This window comes from Somniosus microcephalus, chromosome 1 (genome assembly GCF_052327205.1).
Source record: "Somniosus microcephalus isolate GS21.2 chromosome 1, FLI_Smic_1.0, whole genome shotgun sequence".
Classification (NCBI taxonomy): Eukaryota; Metazoa; Chordata; class Chondrichthyes; order Squaliformes; family Somniosidae; genus Somniosus; species Somniosus microcephalus.
Window position 1 is genome coordinate 112,895,790 of NC_140987.1, and position 17,859 is coordinate 112,913,648.

Consider the following 17,859-nt stretch of genomic DNA (forward strand, 5'->3'; position numbering starts at 1 on the left):
TTTCTTTTTATTGCATATAGGGCTCTTCGGGCTTTTTCTTTTAGTGCATTCACTGCTATGCTGAAGCTCCCTGATGCTGTAATAGTTAGACCAAGGTAGGTGTAGCTCATAGTGTGTCCTATAGTGGTATCACTGAGGGTGAACTGGTATTTGTTTTCCTGACATCTGGGCCTTTTTTGAAAAATCATGATGTTGTTTTTTTTTAGATTTACTGTTAGAGCCCAATTTTGGCAGTATTTGTCGAGTAGGTCTAGTTGTTGCTATAATCCCTGTTCTGTGGGAGACAGCAGAACCAGGTCGTCCGCATAGAACAGGGATTTCACTTCTCCATCCAGGAGACGGAGACCTGGTGACTCGCTTTTCTCCAGCATGTCTGCTAATTCATTTATGTATATGTTGAACAGGGTCGGGCTCAAATTGCAGCCCTGCCGGACGCCTCTTCTCTGGGTGAAGAAATCGGTGCGTTTGTCTCCAATTTTGACCCCGCATTTGTTTTTCAGATACATTGATTTAATAAGGTCATAGACTTTGCCCCCTATTCCACACTGAAGAAGTTTATAATAGAGCCCTTCGTGCCATATAGAGTCAAAGGCTTTCTTGAAGTCGATGAAACAGGCGAATATTTTCCCATTTTTTGTTTGGTGTATATGTTTTTCAATGAGGGTGTGAAGGGTATAGATATGGTCGGCGGTGCGGTGTTTTGGAAGAAAGCCTATTTGGTTTTTTCTGAGGATATTGTTAAGTCTGTGGGTTGTATTATAAATAATCACAGACTCCACTGTTAACAAAATAAAACACGTCTTTACTATTCAGAGGCTCGGGCGATTCTGCCCTAGTTAACGTATCACAACCCTTATATACTGGTGTGGTCACTATCGGTATTACAGTATACATGAGCCAATAGATAGTGCCACCCTAAAGTAGTGCTCTTAAAGGCGAACGGTTACATTCTATAGTTCCCTTAAAGGTAAACGGTTACATACACAACACTCCTCCCTTCCTAGCTTATTACTTACAGAATCCCGTTAAACATACAATCTTCAACTTTATATAAACAGTTTGCAGATATACTCTCGATGGAGTCAACGTCATATAACAATTTACAGATATACTCTCAATGGAGTCAACGTCATATAACAGTTTACAAACATACTCTCAGTGGAATCAGTTTACAGGTTCAGTCTCTGTGGGAACAGTTCATAAATTCAGTCTCTGGTATTAATTCGTTCCAGACAGCATCCTCCATAGCCTTTTTTTTTTTTTTTAACAGCTTGTACTTTCGTCCTGTTGAACCAGCAGTGCGGACTTATACAACCCACTGGCTGTCTTGATAATGTCCCTGGATTTTTTTTACAAATTTAGCACCTTTCGTAGTGTTCGGACTGAGGTAGTAGAAGTAATAATATTTTAAACAGTTATTATTTTCTGCTTCTTCTTTTTCTTTTCTGCCTTTTTGAAACTCTCCGAGCTCTTTTCCCGGCTGCCATCTGTAGCGCCACCAACTCTCTATGTTCCTTAGACCTTAAGTGCTTCCTCAGGATTTCAGCACTTTGGGAGTTCCCATCACAATTTGGGCAGACCACATCCTCATAACATTCGGTGTCACTCAACAGGTCAAAACCCTTCTTCAAGCAATCATATTCATCCTGCTCTTCCTCGGATGTCTGCCCTTCCTTCCCTCCTGGCCTCATTTGTGCGTTCAATCCTTTCCCTTCCTTCAGGGATTTCGTTATCAGGCTATTTAATCCTTCTACTGAAGTAGCTGTTTCCCCATTCTCCTGTTCCCCTGGACGTAATTCAGCGTACTCCTCCATTTCATCCATCATTTTCTCCAATGCTTTCATCTTCTCTTCCTCTTGTACTTTGGCTTCCAGTGCTTGGAGAAGTTGCGCCTCGATGCTCTCTAGCTCATGTTCAGGGCCCATTCTCAGTTGAAACTGTTCTTCAAGTCGGTCAACCTCGGTAATTGCTGCCTCATATTTGTCTTGGGCTTCCTTCCATATTTTTATGAGTTCTGCCATGTCTTTCACCTCTACATCCTCATCTATGTATGGAACTTCTACCGATGAGTCTGTCTTGGCCCTGAGCTCCTCAAGAATTTCCTGCAGCCTTTGGACTTCTTGCTCATGTTCAACCTTTAGTTGCTCATATACTTCCAACGAAACTAGCTTTTCGGAGGTTGCTGAGTTAACCCCCTCCAGAATTGTAGTCTGGGCCTGTTCATACTGTTTTTTCAACTTCTCGCACTCTGCTTGTAAGGAGTCGTAGAGAAGAACTGGAATAAAATCCTGGCTTCCTGAAGATTCCTCTTCATTTGTTTCTTTCGCAATTTCCTGTTGGAGTTCAGCCAAGGCTGCTATGCTATCTGCCTCTCGAAGTCTCACTGCCATCAACTCTTCTTTATTCTTGCAGTCCATCTCAGCCATTTCCCGTTTACTTTCATTTAACTGAGTGAGTAGTCCCTTATTTTGGGCTGAGAGATATTGCACCTTCTCATGTAGACCCTTGCACTCCTTCTCTGCTTGACATAGCTGATTACCGCTGATTTGGTTCTGCGTTTCAAGTTCCAACATCCTTTGCTTAGCTTCTTTCAGTTTCGCCCCTATAAGCTCCTCTTGCAACATGGCCACATTATTCTCATCAGGTAAAGAAGCGTTTCTCTTTTCCATGTCCAAGATTTGTTTCTGCATCTCCTTAAGAGCACCCTGTGATTCAACTTCTCTTAACTTTGCCTGCACTAGCTCCGTCTCTAATTGCAGAACAAAATCTTCAGTGCAGCGTGATTTGCCCTTCTGCTGTATCTCTAGATCATGCAAATATTCTAACCCCTGAACATCATCAGGGAGATGTGATCGGTAATTGGTCACGATGGCTCTATGGTCGCTCTCTGCTTGAGCCAGTAGGTTCTGTTGTCTTTCCAGACTCTCCCATTCGGTGTCATAGAACTTTTTCATTGTTTTCATCTCTTGTACGAGGCGGTAACTTAATTGTTCTAATTGTTGTTGTACTTTGAAATAGCGTTGAGTTCGAGCCCGGTGTTCCTCCGTAATGCATATGTCTGTAGCTTGAACAGACTCAGAATTCTCTGTCTTTATGCACGCCATCGATTTTCCAACCTTAGTCCGTGAGTTAATGTTAACCTTGTTTTTCATACATAAGCTGGACTTATCGTCTTCCGGCTCAGAGTCTGAGCTGCTTGTCTGCACCGAGTCCTCACTCGTCATTGCTTGTCGGTAGTGCCATTCCATGTCTATTTTCTTGATCCACTCCCGTCCTAGAAGTGGTGGTCCTCCCTCAGGTAGTACGTACAAATTCATTCTTGGGTGTACTTTACCCCTATCTCTCACCTTGACTCTTATTTTCCCCATGGGGTATACGCGATGCCCCGTGTATGTCTGTAATACGAACTTGGTATTTCTTAAGGGTATGTGAGAGAATAGTCGGTGGTAGTCCTTTTGGTTGATGACTGATACAGCTGATCCTGTGTCCAGCTCCATTCGTACTTGGACTCCAGCTATTTTTAGTGTGACCCAGATCGTCTGTAGATCAGTTACTTTACCCACATTGTGGATTCTCAGACTATCCAACTCCTGGCTGTTTGGGTCTGAGTCTGAATTTTGTTCGTCTGAACTCTTTTCAGCCACCTGATGCACCTTGTTGTACTTTTCTTGTGGTGGTGGCTTCCTTTGTTTGTTGGTCTTCTTTCTGGACCTGCATACCTTCGCGATGTGACCCAGTTTGCCACATTTCCTGCACTCTTGATTCTTAAACCAGCACTGATTCTGGTCGTGCGTTGTCTTTCCACAACGGTAGCATTTGGAAATGCTTGCAGTAATTTGATCCTTCAGCACTGCTACGATCTCTTCGAAGGTCTGGTCCACTGGTTTAACTGGTGCTATTAGATGTTTCAAGAGCCCGTATGTTTTTGCTCCCATCGAATTTAACAAAGTTATTGCCTTGGCGTATATGGCTACGCAATATATTCCTATGCGTTCCCCATACGTGGCCCTGTCTTCTATTTCAGCATTAAAATCATTAATATTTCCTCGCTTAGGCATCTTCTTCTCTTTCCGAGAACAGCACAAGTATTGCTTTACTTATTTCTTGTTTCTGAAAATTCTAATTAATTTTCTTCTCTCTTCTTGAGAACACCACAAGTATTGCTTTACTTATTTCTTGTTTCTGAAAATTCTAATTAATTTTCTTCTCTCTTCTTGAGAACACCACAAGTATTGCTGTACTTATACTTATTTTCCCTCTCTTCTTGAGAACACACCAGCCTTTCTGAAAAATCTTATTACTTTCCTGAAATTCTTAATAATTTCCAAGATGGCGGTTTCCCGCTTCTTCCTTCTTCTTCAGCGGTTTCCCCGCGAAAAATGGCGGCTTTCCCGCGCTTCTCGCTCCCCCCGCCCACTTCGATGGCGGTTTTCCCGCGCTTCTCGGCGCTCTCCGCCCACTTCAATGGCGGTTATCACCCGTTCCCCGACGCTGACTTTCAGGCCGAGTGCGGGCCTTATCAGCGGATGCGATCGATGGCCCGGCTGCGCCTCGCACTTGAAAGCGGCCCCCGGCCTCTGGCTCACCCGCTCGCGCGGCTCTTGCTCGCTCCCTCCCGGGCTCTGGCTTACCCGCTCGCGCGTTTCACCGCGGCTCTTATCAGGGATTGCGATCGCCCTGTCTTTGCAGCCAACGCTGCGGCTTACCCACGAGGTTATGGAGGCTTCAGGGTCCTAATGCCTCTCGCTTCCAGCCTGTCGGTTCCAGACTGGTGAGGATTGAAACCTCTCTTCAACGTCCTGTCTTCGGACGAAGCCGCCGTGGAACAACTGCCGCAGGGTTCGAATCCTGACTCGTCGCCAATGTTAAGTCTGTGGGTTGTATTATAAATAATCACAGACTCCACTGTTAACAAAATAAAACACGTCTTTACTATTCAGAGGCTCGGGCGATTCTGCCCTAGTTAACGTATCACAACCCTTATATACTGGTGTGGTCACTATCGGTATTACAGTATACATGAGCCAATAGATAGTGCCACCCTAAAGTAGTGCTCTTAAAGGCGAACGGTTACATTCTATAGTTCCCTTAAAGGTAAACGGTTACATACACAACAGATATTATGTTTGTTAAGAAAATCAAGTAATCTACTATTTAGAATACTGCAGAATAACTTCCCTAGACAACTGTTGACACAGATGCCGCGGTAGTTATTTGGGTCTGATTTGTTTCCACTTTTATATATGGGGGAGATTAGTCCTTGGCACCAGATATCGGGAAAACAGCCTGAACGTAATATCTCTCTCTCTCTCCTTCCATCTCTCTCTCCTTCCATCTCTCTCTCTCTCTCTCCCCTTCCATCTCTCTCTCTCCTTCCTTCTCTCTCTCCCCTTCCCTCTCTCTCTCCCCCCTTTCTCTCTCCCCTTCCCCCTCTCTCTCTCTCTCCCCTTCCCTCTCTCTCCCCTTCCCCCTCTCTCCCCTTCCCTCTCTCTCCCCTTCCATCTCTCTCTCTCTCTCCCCTTCCATCTCTCTCTCTCCTTCCTTCTCTCTCTCCCCTTCCCTCTCTCTCTCCCCTTCCCTCTCTCTCTCTCCCCCCTTCCCTCTCCCCTTCCCTCTCTCTCTCCCCCCTTTCTCTCTCCCCTTCCCCCTCTCTCTCTCTCTCCCCTTCCCCCTCTCTCCCCTTCCCCCTCTCTCTCTCTCTCCCCTTCCCCCTCTCTCCCCTTCCCTCTCTCTCCCCTTCCCCCTCTCTCTCTCCCCTTCCCCCTCTCTCTCCTTCCATCTCTCCCTCTCCTTCCCCTTCTCTCTCAATTCAATTCAAATGCTTTATCGGCATGAAAGTTTACAGGGAACCATATTGCCAAAGCTTACATAACAAAAAGTACAGTTTTCCAACATTCTGTAGGTGTCAAACAATTTTGACCTTCGTTGGGTACATACAATATTAGTTTAAACAATATTAATTTAAACAGTCCTCAGGTTGTGACATGTTGTTACATATTTGGCACCAAGGTATGGTCTGTCTCCTTCTCCCAGGACTAATCTTAATTTTGACAGGTCATCCAATTCTTTGAAATCTGGGGTTGTTTGGCTGAGCTTGTCAAATAATATGTTTCTTGTTGTGTTGAATTTTTCGCATTTTAGAAGGAAATGCATCTCTGTCTCAACCTCGCCGGCCAGACATTGATCACATATTCTATTCTCTCTAGGCTGCCAGGATTTCTTGTATCTTCCTTTTTCAATTGCCAGTTGGTGGTCGCTTAGTCTGTACCTGGTGAGGGTCTGTCTCTGTTTTGTGTCTCTGATGGTCGAGATCTCTCTCTCCTTCCATCTCTCTCTCTCCTTCCATCTCTCTCTCTCCCTCTCTCTCTCCTTCCATCTCTCTCTCTCTCTCTCTTTCCATCTCTCTCTCCTTCCATCTCTCTCTCTCTCCTTCCATCTCTCTCTCTCCTTCCATCTCTCTCTCTCTTTCCATCTCTCCTTCCATCTCTCTCTCTCCTTCCATCTCTCTCACTCTCCTTCCATCTCTCTCTCCTTCCATCTCTCTCTCCTTCCATCTCTCTCTCCCCTTCCATCTCTCTCTCCCCTTCCATCTCTCTCCTTCCATCTCTCTCTCTCTCTCTCCTCTTCTCTCTCTCTCCTCTTCCCTCTCTCTCCTTCTCTCTCCTCTCTCTCTCTCCTTCTCTCCATTCCATTCCATTCAAATGCTTTATTGGCATGAAAGTTTACAGAGAACCATATTGCCAAAGCTTACATAGCAAAAAGGTACAGTTTTCCAACATTCTGTAGGTGTCTCTCTCTCCTCTCTCCCTCTCTCTCTCTTCCAACAACAACATGCCCTCAAAAAAGCCTCAGCACCGCCGGGCACCCCCAGCTAGTTTAAATATAAGCCAGGATTGGTTTGATGAAGCATTTCCAGTGATCAGGAGGTACTATTTAAGAGTAATTGGGAGTCTACCAATCTTTTCTTTCCCTTAAGATAGCATGCTCACTCCTGCTCAGCAAAAGGGGACAAACAGAGAACTGATAACACTAAATTGAAATGTGTCTGACTGGCAGCAAGTACTGGAACTCAAACTTGGGCTCTTCTGATTGGGTCAACTGCTGCAATATTTAAACTGTCAGGGCAGTTTATTTACATACACTTTGAAAGCCAAAATCAACAAGCAGATATGACTGATCAAGTTCTGTCCTGTAAAACCTCCACTTTTACAATGTGCATTAGTTTTCTTTTCCTTTTTTATATAGACGCCGTCAGCAAGGTGAGTTTCAGCACCCAAAGTTTAATAACCTTAGAATAAAAAACAACCCACTGTAGTTTCCTTTAGTCAAAATGTTTTAATTTATTTTTCAAAAATATTCAATTAAAAGCAGCAACATTTGAGTCATGTTTACTCAGTATAAATCTATAGATTAAGAATTTAACATTCATTTGTATTGAACTAGCCTTCATAAAGTATTATAGCAACTAAATTAGGTCTTCAAAGAAACAAAAAATGTTTTGATGGATGTCTGTCTTTTTATGAAAAAGGCAATTCAGTCTACAGCATAAAATTCATTTAATTATTTACAGCACAAAGCTATCCTTAAAGTAATAGTCACAGTTTTACAATATTTAAGCAGTGTTTACTCCCTTCACAGGCAGTGCCCATTCTTACCAATCACCTCATGTTGCATCACAGCTTTTTTTTAAATAATGAAAGCAAGAATAATAGTGCTCTCCTTCACATTGTTAAAAGAAAAGTTGATTTTTTACAGGAACTCCTTTGTATAACAGCAAAATAAAAATATTGATCCAAAAATTTCAGCCATTTGATGCAGCTAGTTCACTTACATCTAATTGGGTTTGCAAAAAGAATGTTATCGGAAGTGAACGTCCATCTTACAAACTTGAAATTGGCCCAAACCCCATCACAACCCTAGGTCTTGGACCTGAACCAATTAGAGAATGTTTAGACACGAGTGGCATGCAGAAACAACTGTCTTGGACTGCTCTTGCTATTCCATAACTAGCTCGCCCTCTGCACAACTGTTTTCCTCTGTTCTTCCTACTGTTTATTATAGGGTTCCAGCCAAAGAAGGAAGGAAAAAGGGTCAGTGACGACAAAAGAAATGACGGAACACGCCTTTTTTTTTTGTCTGATATTTCTGCAGCAAGGTAAATAAGTCATCTATTTCCCACCCAAGGGGCTGAGCTGCCTACAGGAGAGCAACAGTGCTCGAGCCAGTGCAGGCAGTCTTCATGTATTTGCCAGCTTATGAAACCATCCTCACCATAAGTGAGCTGGCATTATAATCCAGCATACGTATATATTGGATTCTTTTAACAACCAAGAACAATTAAACACTATATTAAAGTGTGTTAAAGACACCTAGTGGCTGTTAATCAGTGTTAATCAGCAGGATACTTAAGCTAGGCTCAGTCCATCATAATTTTTTGGAAATAATGCAAAAAGTGATGGGGAGCTCATGCATAAAAATGGCATTTTAGATTAGTTATTTTTAAAGTAAGAGAACGCTCAAACTAGAAAGTATGCTAATCAGATCGTTTGTTTTTAACCTAAGAAACAGAGGCGTGAAAATATTGCATTCCCTGCTGAATTGGAGAAAATCAAGAAGGGTTTGTATAGTTTCCAATGCTTTTCTGTCTTTTGCCCTTTTTTTTCCCCTCTTTCCCATCTCTACTGAGTGCTTTGACTCACTCACTGCGCTATGGATGGTTGCCCCCCAGTACCTCACCTGATTGGCAATTATTCACATGATCCTAGATATTGAGCATAGGCAGGCTGTACAAGGGTGGAGTAAATCACGCCATGCCTGATCCTGTCTCATCTAATGTCCACACACTTGCACATCCAGTAGGGGTTGCTGAATAACAATCACAAGTAGAAACATTGGTCAATTTTCACCTCCCTAACCAAGGGGCGCCACGACCAATTGTAGCAGCCCTGCTGTTATATCGGCTGAGATCAGCTAACTCAGCACAGACTAGGACTGAACCGGAGACTTTCCTGGTCATTATTGCTCAAAGGCAAAAGATGCTGGGGCCAAAAATACTCATTCCTAGTGGCACACTCCTGATGTTTGTCTGCTGGGAATGCAGAGGAGGGGACAGAAGTTCATCCAGGTTTTGTTCCAAGTTTCCATGGGGTCTCCATAGAGGGGAACCTCCATCCAACATTAGAGGGATCAGGTCAGGCAATTCCCTCATCTGGACTGGATTATGTTGAGCAGCCGGTATACCAGGCTCAACCAGGCATACTGACCCTCAGTCCAGCCTAGGTGAGATGTACCAGGGGGTTCAAGCTTGGATCCCCATTAAAAATGCTAGTTTGGTCTAATTATGAAAGGTTCTGATGAGGCACTATATATTGCTGTAGTGCTGGTGGCACCGGAACGTTTTCAAATGACTTCCCAGTGCTGCATTTTCAGACCCCCTTCTGGTGGGTGACCAAGATACACCTATAATGGTGCAGGCACACACCTGGATTATCAAAATTAGGGCTTGTCCCCCGACCATGGAAATACCAGCCGGTTTAGGAGTGGAAGTGTTAAGCCAGCAGAGTTCAATTTTTGGGGCCATTACCTTGAAGTGATTGAGAGAGCATTGTGAATTTTTAAAAATATATAAATTACCGCTGTTTTTGAGATGATCATATATGGGTTATACTTTATAGTTGTCTCCTGGCAAAAGATAAATTATCACTGTAAAAGAAGGAAGTGACCACTAAAAACAAACAATTTATGAACAGCCCTTTTTCAACACACATTTGGTTGAATTCTTTTGCATAACGTCAGCTGACAAAATATATTGTAAACATGCTAGGGCTGCAACAAGACTTTCATAACTGATGACCCGAACCTGTGATGCCTCCCTTGTTTTTCCTTAGTCTTCAGAGCCTTAAATGTTAATAAATGCTCTGAATTTATTTTCTGGCACATAGATGATCTACTGTATTAGATCACAACTTACTGTCCTTGGATAAACTGCCACAATTTATGAGGTCTGCTCAGCATAAGGATGAAAAGGCTACAGTATAAAGTGAAGCAGCTGGTCAGCGGAAGAGATAGTGAGACAACACTGGGACAAACAGGATCATGAGCAGTCTCTCCACACAAATAGCATCAATAATGTCACAAAAATGTACTGATCACACCAACCTGAAAATGGAATAGATTTCTATTGCAAAACCTTTTCCAATAAATGAGAAGGATTAAGGGACTTTGGTTTTGCGGTGGTAATGATGGCAGAACTATCAGCGTTCGCCATCATTACCCCTCTGAAATAGACAGCTACTTCAGGATTTAGCACATAGAAACTAGGAACAGGAGTAGGCCATTCGGCCCTTTGAGCCTGCTCCACCATTCAACGAGATCATGGCTGATCATCCAAACCCTAGCACCCGGTCCCTACACCGACAGCCATCCCACCCAAGCCCTATCCCCGTAACCGCGCATATTTAATCCCCCCTAACACTAAGGGCCAATTTTTATCATGGCCAATCAACCTAACCCGCACATCTTTGGACTGTGGGAGGAAACCGGAGCACCCGGAGGAAACCCACGGAAACACGGGGAGAATGTGCAAACTCCACACAGACAGTCACCCGAGGCCGGATTTGAACCCGGGTCCCTGGCGCTGTGAGGCAACAGTGCTAACCACTATGCCACCGTGCATATATAAACACGGAAATCCTGAAGTTGCGGTCAATCATTCACAGCTCCGGCGTTGTGGAACTCCCCATAGTCGGCAATCAATTGAAATCACACTGAAGGACGAAAACTTCCAATGCGCTGGAATATCGCTGTGCTTTGTTGAAAGAAGTGTAACATGGGTTTTTAATGGTGTATTGACTGCTGAACAAACATTCTGGCCCTGAAAAACTAATTTTATATTTGTGGAATGTCAAACGTTAATATGATTAAGAATGACGTTTTTAAAATAATGGCCCAGAATTTGCGGTTCCGATGACAGCGAACTGGCAGCGTTCACTGTCATTCCGCCTTTGAAACTGACTGTAACTTTGGGATTTGGTGCATGCGGAAATCCTGAAGTTGCGGTCTGTCATTCACTGTTCCGACACAGGCTGTGTTGTACCCCCCTGACCCCGCCCTGCCACCAACAGAGCCGGCAATCAGTATAATCACTCAGATCAGGGAAACTGCCAAAAACTTTGGCTCTTCCACAGTAATTATGCTGTTAAATTCCCCACTAAAAGTTGGACTAAAGGGATTAGGCGTAACTGGGGTTTTAACAACGTATTGACTGCTAAACAAAGATTATGGCCCCAAAAAACTAATTTTAATTTTGTGGAGTGTCAAATTTATCCATTTTAATAAAAATTCTGATTTTTAATAAACTAATTTTTTTTTTTGCAGTTTGTTGTTCATCTTTATTTCAGGTTTGCCTTTTCCCTTATGTGAGAGCCCCAATCTTTGTTTTCCTCTCTCTAATATTTTTTTTAAAGTTAGAATTTTATGAGCTTATTCACTTCCTTGTTCGCTGTGCGAATTCTGCATTTTGATTGGCTGCTTAGACAGCTTGTTGACATCACAGCAGCTCGCACAAGGGGATCCCCACTAACCTCCATTGATTTGAATTGAACGTTGGAAAACCTGAAGTTCTTGACACAGATTTCGTGAGATCTTTGTGTGACTGCAAATTCCGGGCCATTAATTTAAAAAAAAGTTTGATGATGATATTTCAGCATCTACCTTACTCTTGTGTATGTCCCAATCTTTATCTCGCTCTCTGTAAAATTTATAAAAAGTAAATTACAATCTGTGCATTTTACTTCCTGGTTTGCTGTCTGTGAGATTTCTTCAATGTGATTGGCTGCTTAGCCAGCTAGATGGCATCACTGTTGCTGGAAGCTGGAGATTCGCTTGATTTGGCGCCAGATTCAAACAAAATTTGGGAGAGCTAAAATCGACACCACAGAGATCGCTAGATCTTTATGGGCAGCTTTCTTCGAGGTCAGCGGTGAGTGCCGTTGCTTCGCCGCTGACCACAAATTCCGGGCCATTCAATGGATGTTGAAGTTACTATTTTAAATAAGGCTATCATTAAAGATTGTAGGAATGACTCATTATACATCATCACCTCTTGCACACAGTCTAAGTTTGCATTCCTCATGTTCAACTCAATTCCATATAACACTTTTTTTTTTAAACTCACCCACTTGGACCAGTGCTGGATTACCCTGACCATGTCAATATACCCAATGAATAAGGTCGCTACATATGAAGTACTAAATCCTGACTGCTTTTGACATATCTCATACATAACCAGAGACTAAAAAACTAGTTTATGTTTATAGTACTGTTCAATGTATGTAGAGTACAGTTTAATATCCTAGCTCCTGTATAAAGCAAGTCAAATTTAAACCACTATAGTTGGGTGAAAAACTTGAAAGAGACTTCAAATCTAAGTAATAATAAATCAATGTTATAAATGGAATGTATTGTGCGGCCAGCCAGGTTATAACTTGTGGCACCTGCCACTCGCGAGTCACTTGGCCACTCTCTTGTGGAGATATTTATCACAGCATGAGGCTGTTCATGCTATATCCCAAGGTCTTAAACTGTGGAATAGTTCGCTCTGGTGGAGGTACTTAAAGTATTAAAAACTGCACATAGCGTCTCACTGATAATCTCTCAAATGTATTCGGTATACAATTCTATAACCATGGGACTCATATTACATTCTGTACCGTGCTACAAGTTGGAATTTGGATGACTCACAAATAGTATTATAGTAATATTGTACTGCACAACAAATATGAAGATAAAAACAGAAGTTCAATAATAGGTTATGTGGTATTGCCAACAGATTCAGTGCTGCCTTAACGATACATTTGCCTGTTTTTTTTTAAACGTAGGCCCTAGTGAGATCATGGGATGGAAAACTGAAAAAAACATACAGCTACAGAACGTTTATGGTCCTGTTTACTACTCAATTTGGAAAAAGCACCCCTATTGTTTTCCAATTCCAAAATGCCAGGCAAGAAGTTGCATATAGCACCAAGTTATATCATGAGTTGATTACGCAGACAGCACCTTGTCAATGCACCGAGATTTAAACACCTCTCAGTTTGTTCTGACTATGCTGCAGCCAATTTGTACATGATTTCAATCAATTTTTCAATTTGATACATCAGCTTTTAAAGCTGATTTTGCAGTAGTGTGTTTTCAACATAGAGAATGAAACTAGCTACAAAAGTTGCTAGTTTATTTTTATGTGATTCAGCAGCAGCTAAGTGAAGCCAAGCTAGTTAGCAATATATCGTAGCAAATTCACATTTCTACAGTTTTCACTTATTGGTTAGAAAGATGTGCTAGGTTAAGAGTTTAAGCTGGCTTCTGCTTTTATTAGTGCAACCTGTTTTATTCCCATTTGAGTTGCCTGAAACCACAACTTACAAAATAAGCTTGATTGGACTTGCAACTAATCAGTGGTTAGTTCATTTAAGGCATTAACAAATTAGTTACGTGGATTGAAAACGGTTTTAGAAATAGAAAGAGATGATAAATGGAAACCTCTTGATTGAATGAACAATGGATTTTTGCCAAGATTGTGCTAGGTCCTCTGCTGTTCAAACTATTCAGAGATGATCGTGAAGAGGTTTTTTTTTTGTATTATACTTCTCATCTGGCCACACAGTTCAAACCCAACGGCAAATTTTATAACTTACACATTCAAATAAATCTGAACCAATTAACTGATGCACTAAGGTCTAGCAGATAGATTTAACATAGGTAAATGTAGTAAATGTAAGGTTATGCACATTTTAACATTTACAAAATGAAGAAATGTCCATTAGGATTTAGGGGCAATTACTCACCATTCACAGAAAATATGCACTCAATGTGAAGGGGTTATAATATGATGAGATGCATCGCAAGAACATTTGATAAGTTATTCGGATTTTGTATAGACTGTTGATGAGACTACTTTTGAATATTATGACCCGAGGGGGAACTTGTAGTGATAATTCGCCCTGGTGACATTAGGTTGGCTCAGTGCCTCTCCACTGGTCCACTTCAAAATGTGAGCAAAAGATGGATTGTTACTGCATAGTTTTGCGATGGATGTGATTATTCTATAAGCAACCATAATTTTGTGTGTGGGTCTGAATATATCAGCAGCTCTACGATAAAGTTATCTAGGACTCAGCAATGCTGGCCATCAAACTTTTTCTCACTTGGCAGTCTCTAGGTGGGCTCTGTCCCAGAATAAACCATCATTCTTGGTGGAAGCTATTACAGCAGGAAATTAAGAATTTCAGGAAAGATGGAAAACTATAGTGTACAAGATATGCCTGACTGATCTCTGGGACTATTTTGAAATGGACCATTGGAGTAGCACTGGGGCAAAATATCACTACAAATGTCAACCTCAGGAGGAGGGTAAACTCTGGGCAATTAATTAACTTTCAGCCATCCATCGTTCTCAACTTAGTTTCTTCGGACTGCTTAAGGTTGCCCGATGTTCATCATTGCTTAATTAACATTTTTCTTCAGCCAATTAGATTTTTCAAAAATGAGATGCAATTAAATTAGGTTTAATCTCACTTGGGGATGATAGGAATCTGGGTGTGATTCTTTAAAAAAAGGTGACAGTCTTTTCACTTGCTGTAAATTTTAATCACTATTTCCTGCACAAAATAACCAAACTCTCCTTTGGATAGAGAGCTGCAGAAACATTTTACAGTGCTACGAAAAACCACATTCATTCATCTTATTGCTGCTTGACATTCAAAATCAAGAATGGATTTTGGAAAATTCTGTATTGAATCACCAGTTTCTTCTTCTGAGTCACAGTGTAGAATCTCTGAAGTTCCTGTGTTGTCAGTGTCTGACAGGTTGGGGATACACTGCCTCTTGAGCAAGTTTCTCCATGTAGTAACTGTAACAGGGATAGTTAGACCATATCATTAATTTCATTGCACAGTTAAACATATCAAATCACAAACCCCATCTTTAACCTGTTCCATACCCATTGGGAGTTCCCATTCTCCTTCTAATCAGTTGTAGTTAGGAAACAAAGTAAAATAGGCAAATTATCAGGTATTCTAACTAAACTCAAATGTAGATTATTGGTCATTTTCCTTTTAAACAATAAACCTGTTTGACTGCATAATATTATGATTCCATTTCATAAAAGGTGCAATTAGCATCTAGAATAGATTAAAAATATTAAAACTCCATTAACTAAACTATAGCTGATTCTTTAAAAAAAAATTTTTTTTTTAATAGAATCTAATTATTTTTATGTAATGGTAACAAAGTACTTTGGCCGGAGATTTAAAATATACAAAATTCTACTTTCTCCAAAGCTGAGAATTTAATTTCAGGGTTAAACCCAATTTAACCCTTTACCACACACCGTTCGAGTTTTCTCGTTCAGGTTCCATCGGGCTTTGTGGGCAGCTACTGAGTTTACTCGTCCATCACAACAATGGCAACTTGAGTTGTTCCCACATTCAAAATGGATAATGGAAGCCAGAAGCAAGTAAAATAGGTAAGGTTTTAAAATAATATATAAAAAGGTTAGACTATAGAAAAGGCCAGATTAACTGAAGTTGAAATACTGTAGTACAAATGGAACAAAGCAAGAAAGAGTGAGGGGAAAGGAAAAGCATGGCATGGTGAATAGCAGCGGCTGTTGTTGTCGTCTTATTTGATATAGTTTTCAGCATTTAATATTTGTAGTTTACAACTAATATTAGTTTGTTTCAGTATTAGGCCGAGTTGCTGAAAAAAAGCCCATGGAGACCTGGACTTGCCATCAGTTTAAGGGTTTAAATAAAAAAATCAGTCTGAAGGTTTCAAAGAATCTATTTGTTAAGTTGATGGGGGGGTGGGGGAGTTTAGTTCCCTAGTTAAAATCAGATTAAGTACTTTTAAGGTTAATAAGGCATCAAGTTAATTTACACAGAATTACGCTTCACACACAGTTATAATATACACCCTCCTACTTCACAAATAATACAACAGAAATATTTTTTTCTTCATCCTTCTCTTGACTGCCAAAAGGCCCTCATCTATGAGACTGTATCATTCCCTCATTAACAAAGAAACTATCTTGTTTCTCACTGTAACAGAGTTCTGTTCTGGGCCCAAAGGCAATGCAAGACCTGAATCACCAAGAATCACCATTTGTCATTGGCAATCACTATAACAATCTAGCTTATAAGAGCCCTTTTATGACAACTAGGCCTAGAGATCTGATTTATGTACTGGTGTGATTTAAATATCTGGTAGGTGTAGAAATCCCAGGTGTGACTCATTTACAAGATTTTATAGTAACGAGGGAACTTGCATCCATATATCCTACAGCCTCACCACCCCTAGCGAGGAGGAAGAACTTTTCAAGAGGCGGTAATTTAAACATTTATAATACCAGAGTATTTACAAATTTAATCTACTGGCTCTGAAACCATTGTTTTACCCCAAGAAGATTTATGATTTAAATTTCTAATTGAAGGTGTTTGCCTTCGTGCATGATTGTAATTTCTTCGACAGGAACTCCCAAACCCGTGGCTTCTACTGCTTAGAAAGCCATGGACAGCCGGCGTATGAGAACACCATCACCTCCAAGTCATACACGCCACCCTAAATTTGAAATATATTGCCATTCCTTCATCGTCACTGGTTCAAAATCCTGGAACACCCTAACAGCATTGTAGGAGCACCTTCACTACACAGACTGCAGTTGTTCAAGAAGGCAGCTCACCACTACCTTCTCAAGTGCAATTAAGGAAGGGCAATAAATGCCGGCCTTGCTAGTGACACCCACATCCTAGGAACAAATACAAAAATTAACTAATATCTCGCAGTTCAATAGTACAGGAGAACGCCTTGAAATACAATTATATATAGGCCGGAAAGTAGATTTGATTGGAGTTATACCACTACACAGTATTGATATGCACCATATTCTGGTTCACTGGCTTCAGAGAAAGATTGAGAAGTCACACTATCCAATGCAATGGTGCTTTCCTCTGACAGATCGCAAAATGGTTCCACTGAATTTCCTTCATCTGCCGTAAGTTCCTGCTCTAGGGCATTAAGCATTTCCTGATATGCTTTCCTAGCTTCCTCAGTGAGTTCAACCATTTGATGAAACTGGTTCTGTAAGTGAAATATACAAGAACATTATTAATTTACAATATTGATGCTTATGAGGAAACCTCTTTTTAGCTGTCCAGCAACTCTAAATTCACTTTAGAAACTGACACATTCAGATTTCGTTTCCTGTCAAGAGAAAATGTGAAACAGTATTTTCAGTATTGGCCCAGTAATTCCTGTCGGGGGCTTGCCGCGCGTGCAAGCCCCCGATGTGCGCTCACCCTGCGCGCCGACATCTGAAATCTGGCCCGCAGTGGATTTCCTGTCAGTGGCCAGGTTCTGATCCCGGCGCGCTGTGCTAACCTGACCCAGCGGCGTAGTTAGTGCGATGTGCCGGCTGGGATCAGGTGAGCACTGTTCAGCCAATCAGGGGAGGGGAAACTTCATTCATAAGTTTGATAGTAAAGACTGTCAAACTCATGAAAAGTACTGCACCCCAAAACACTACTTAAGCTTTAAATAACATTTTAAAAAGCATCCCAATAATTAAATTAACTATGAATAACTTTAAAAAACTATTTTAAACAATTAATCAAATTTTTGAAAAAAATAAATTTTAAAAAAAAATCGGGGCTAAAACTAAACTTACCTTACTGTAAATTCTTTAAAAATAACAAACCTGTGGGGAAAAAAAATTCTAAATTGTACTAAAAGCCCACTTACCTGTAAAACGAAGTACTTACGTCTGGTTTTTCCACGCGTAAAAACCGGAGGCCTTTACACTCGGGC

At 41.3% G+C, this 17,859-nt stretch overlaps 1 protein-coding gene across 4 annotated transcripts in view; it reads right to left on the reverse strand.

Annotated features, from left to right (window-relative positions):
* Positions 1-7,315: 7,315 nt before the first annotated feature.
* LOC147124294 (selenocysteine insertion sequence-binding protein 2-like) overlaps positions 7,316-17,859 on the reverse strand; it is a 171,901-nt gene continuing 161,357 nt past the window's right edge. For 3 of the 4 annotated variants that reach the window (XM_085984698.1, XM_085984717.1, XM_085984726.1), the window contains 2 exons: positions 16,912-17,133; positions 7,316-14,905 (listed from right to left, as the gene is read on the reverse strand). In XM_085984698.1, coding sequence (XP_085840824.1) covers positions 14,738-14,905; positions 16,912-17,133 — 390 coding nt within the window. In that variant the 3' untranslated portion in view covers positions 7,316-14,737. The remainder of the gene's footprint in view (positions 14,906-16,911; positions 17,134-17,859) is intronic. The other variant, XM_085984709.1, reaches the window with a different exon arrangement.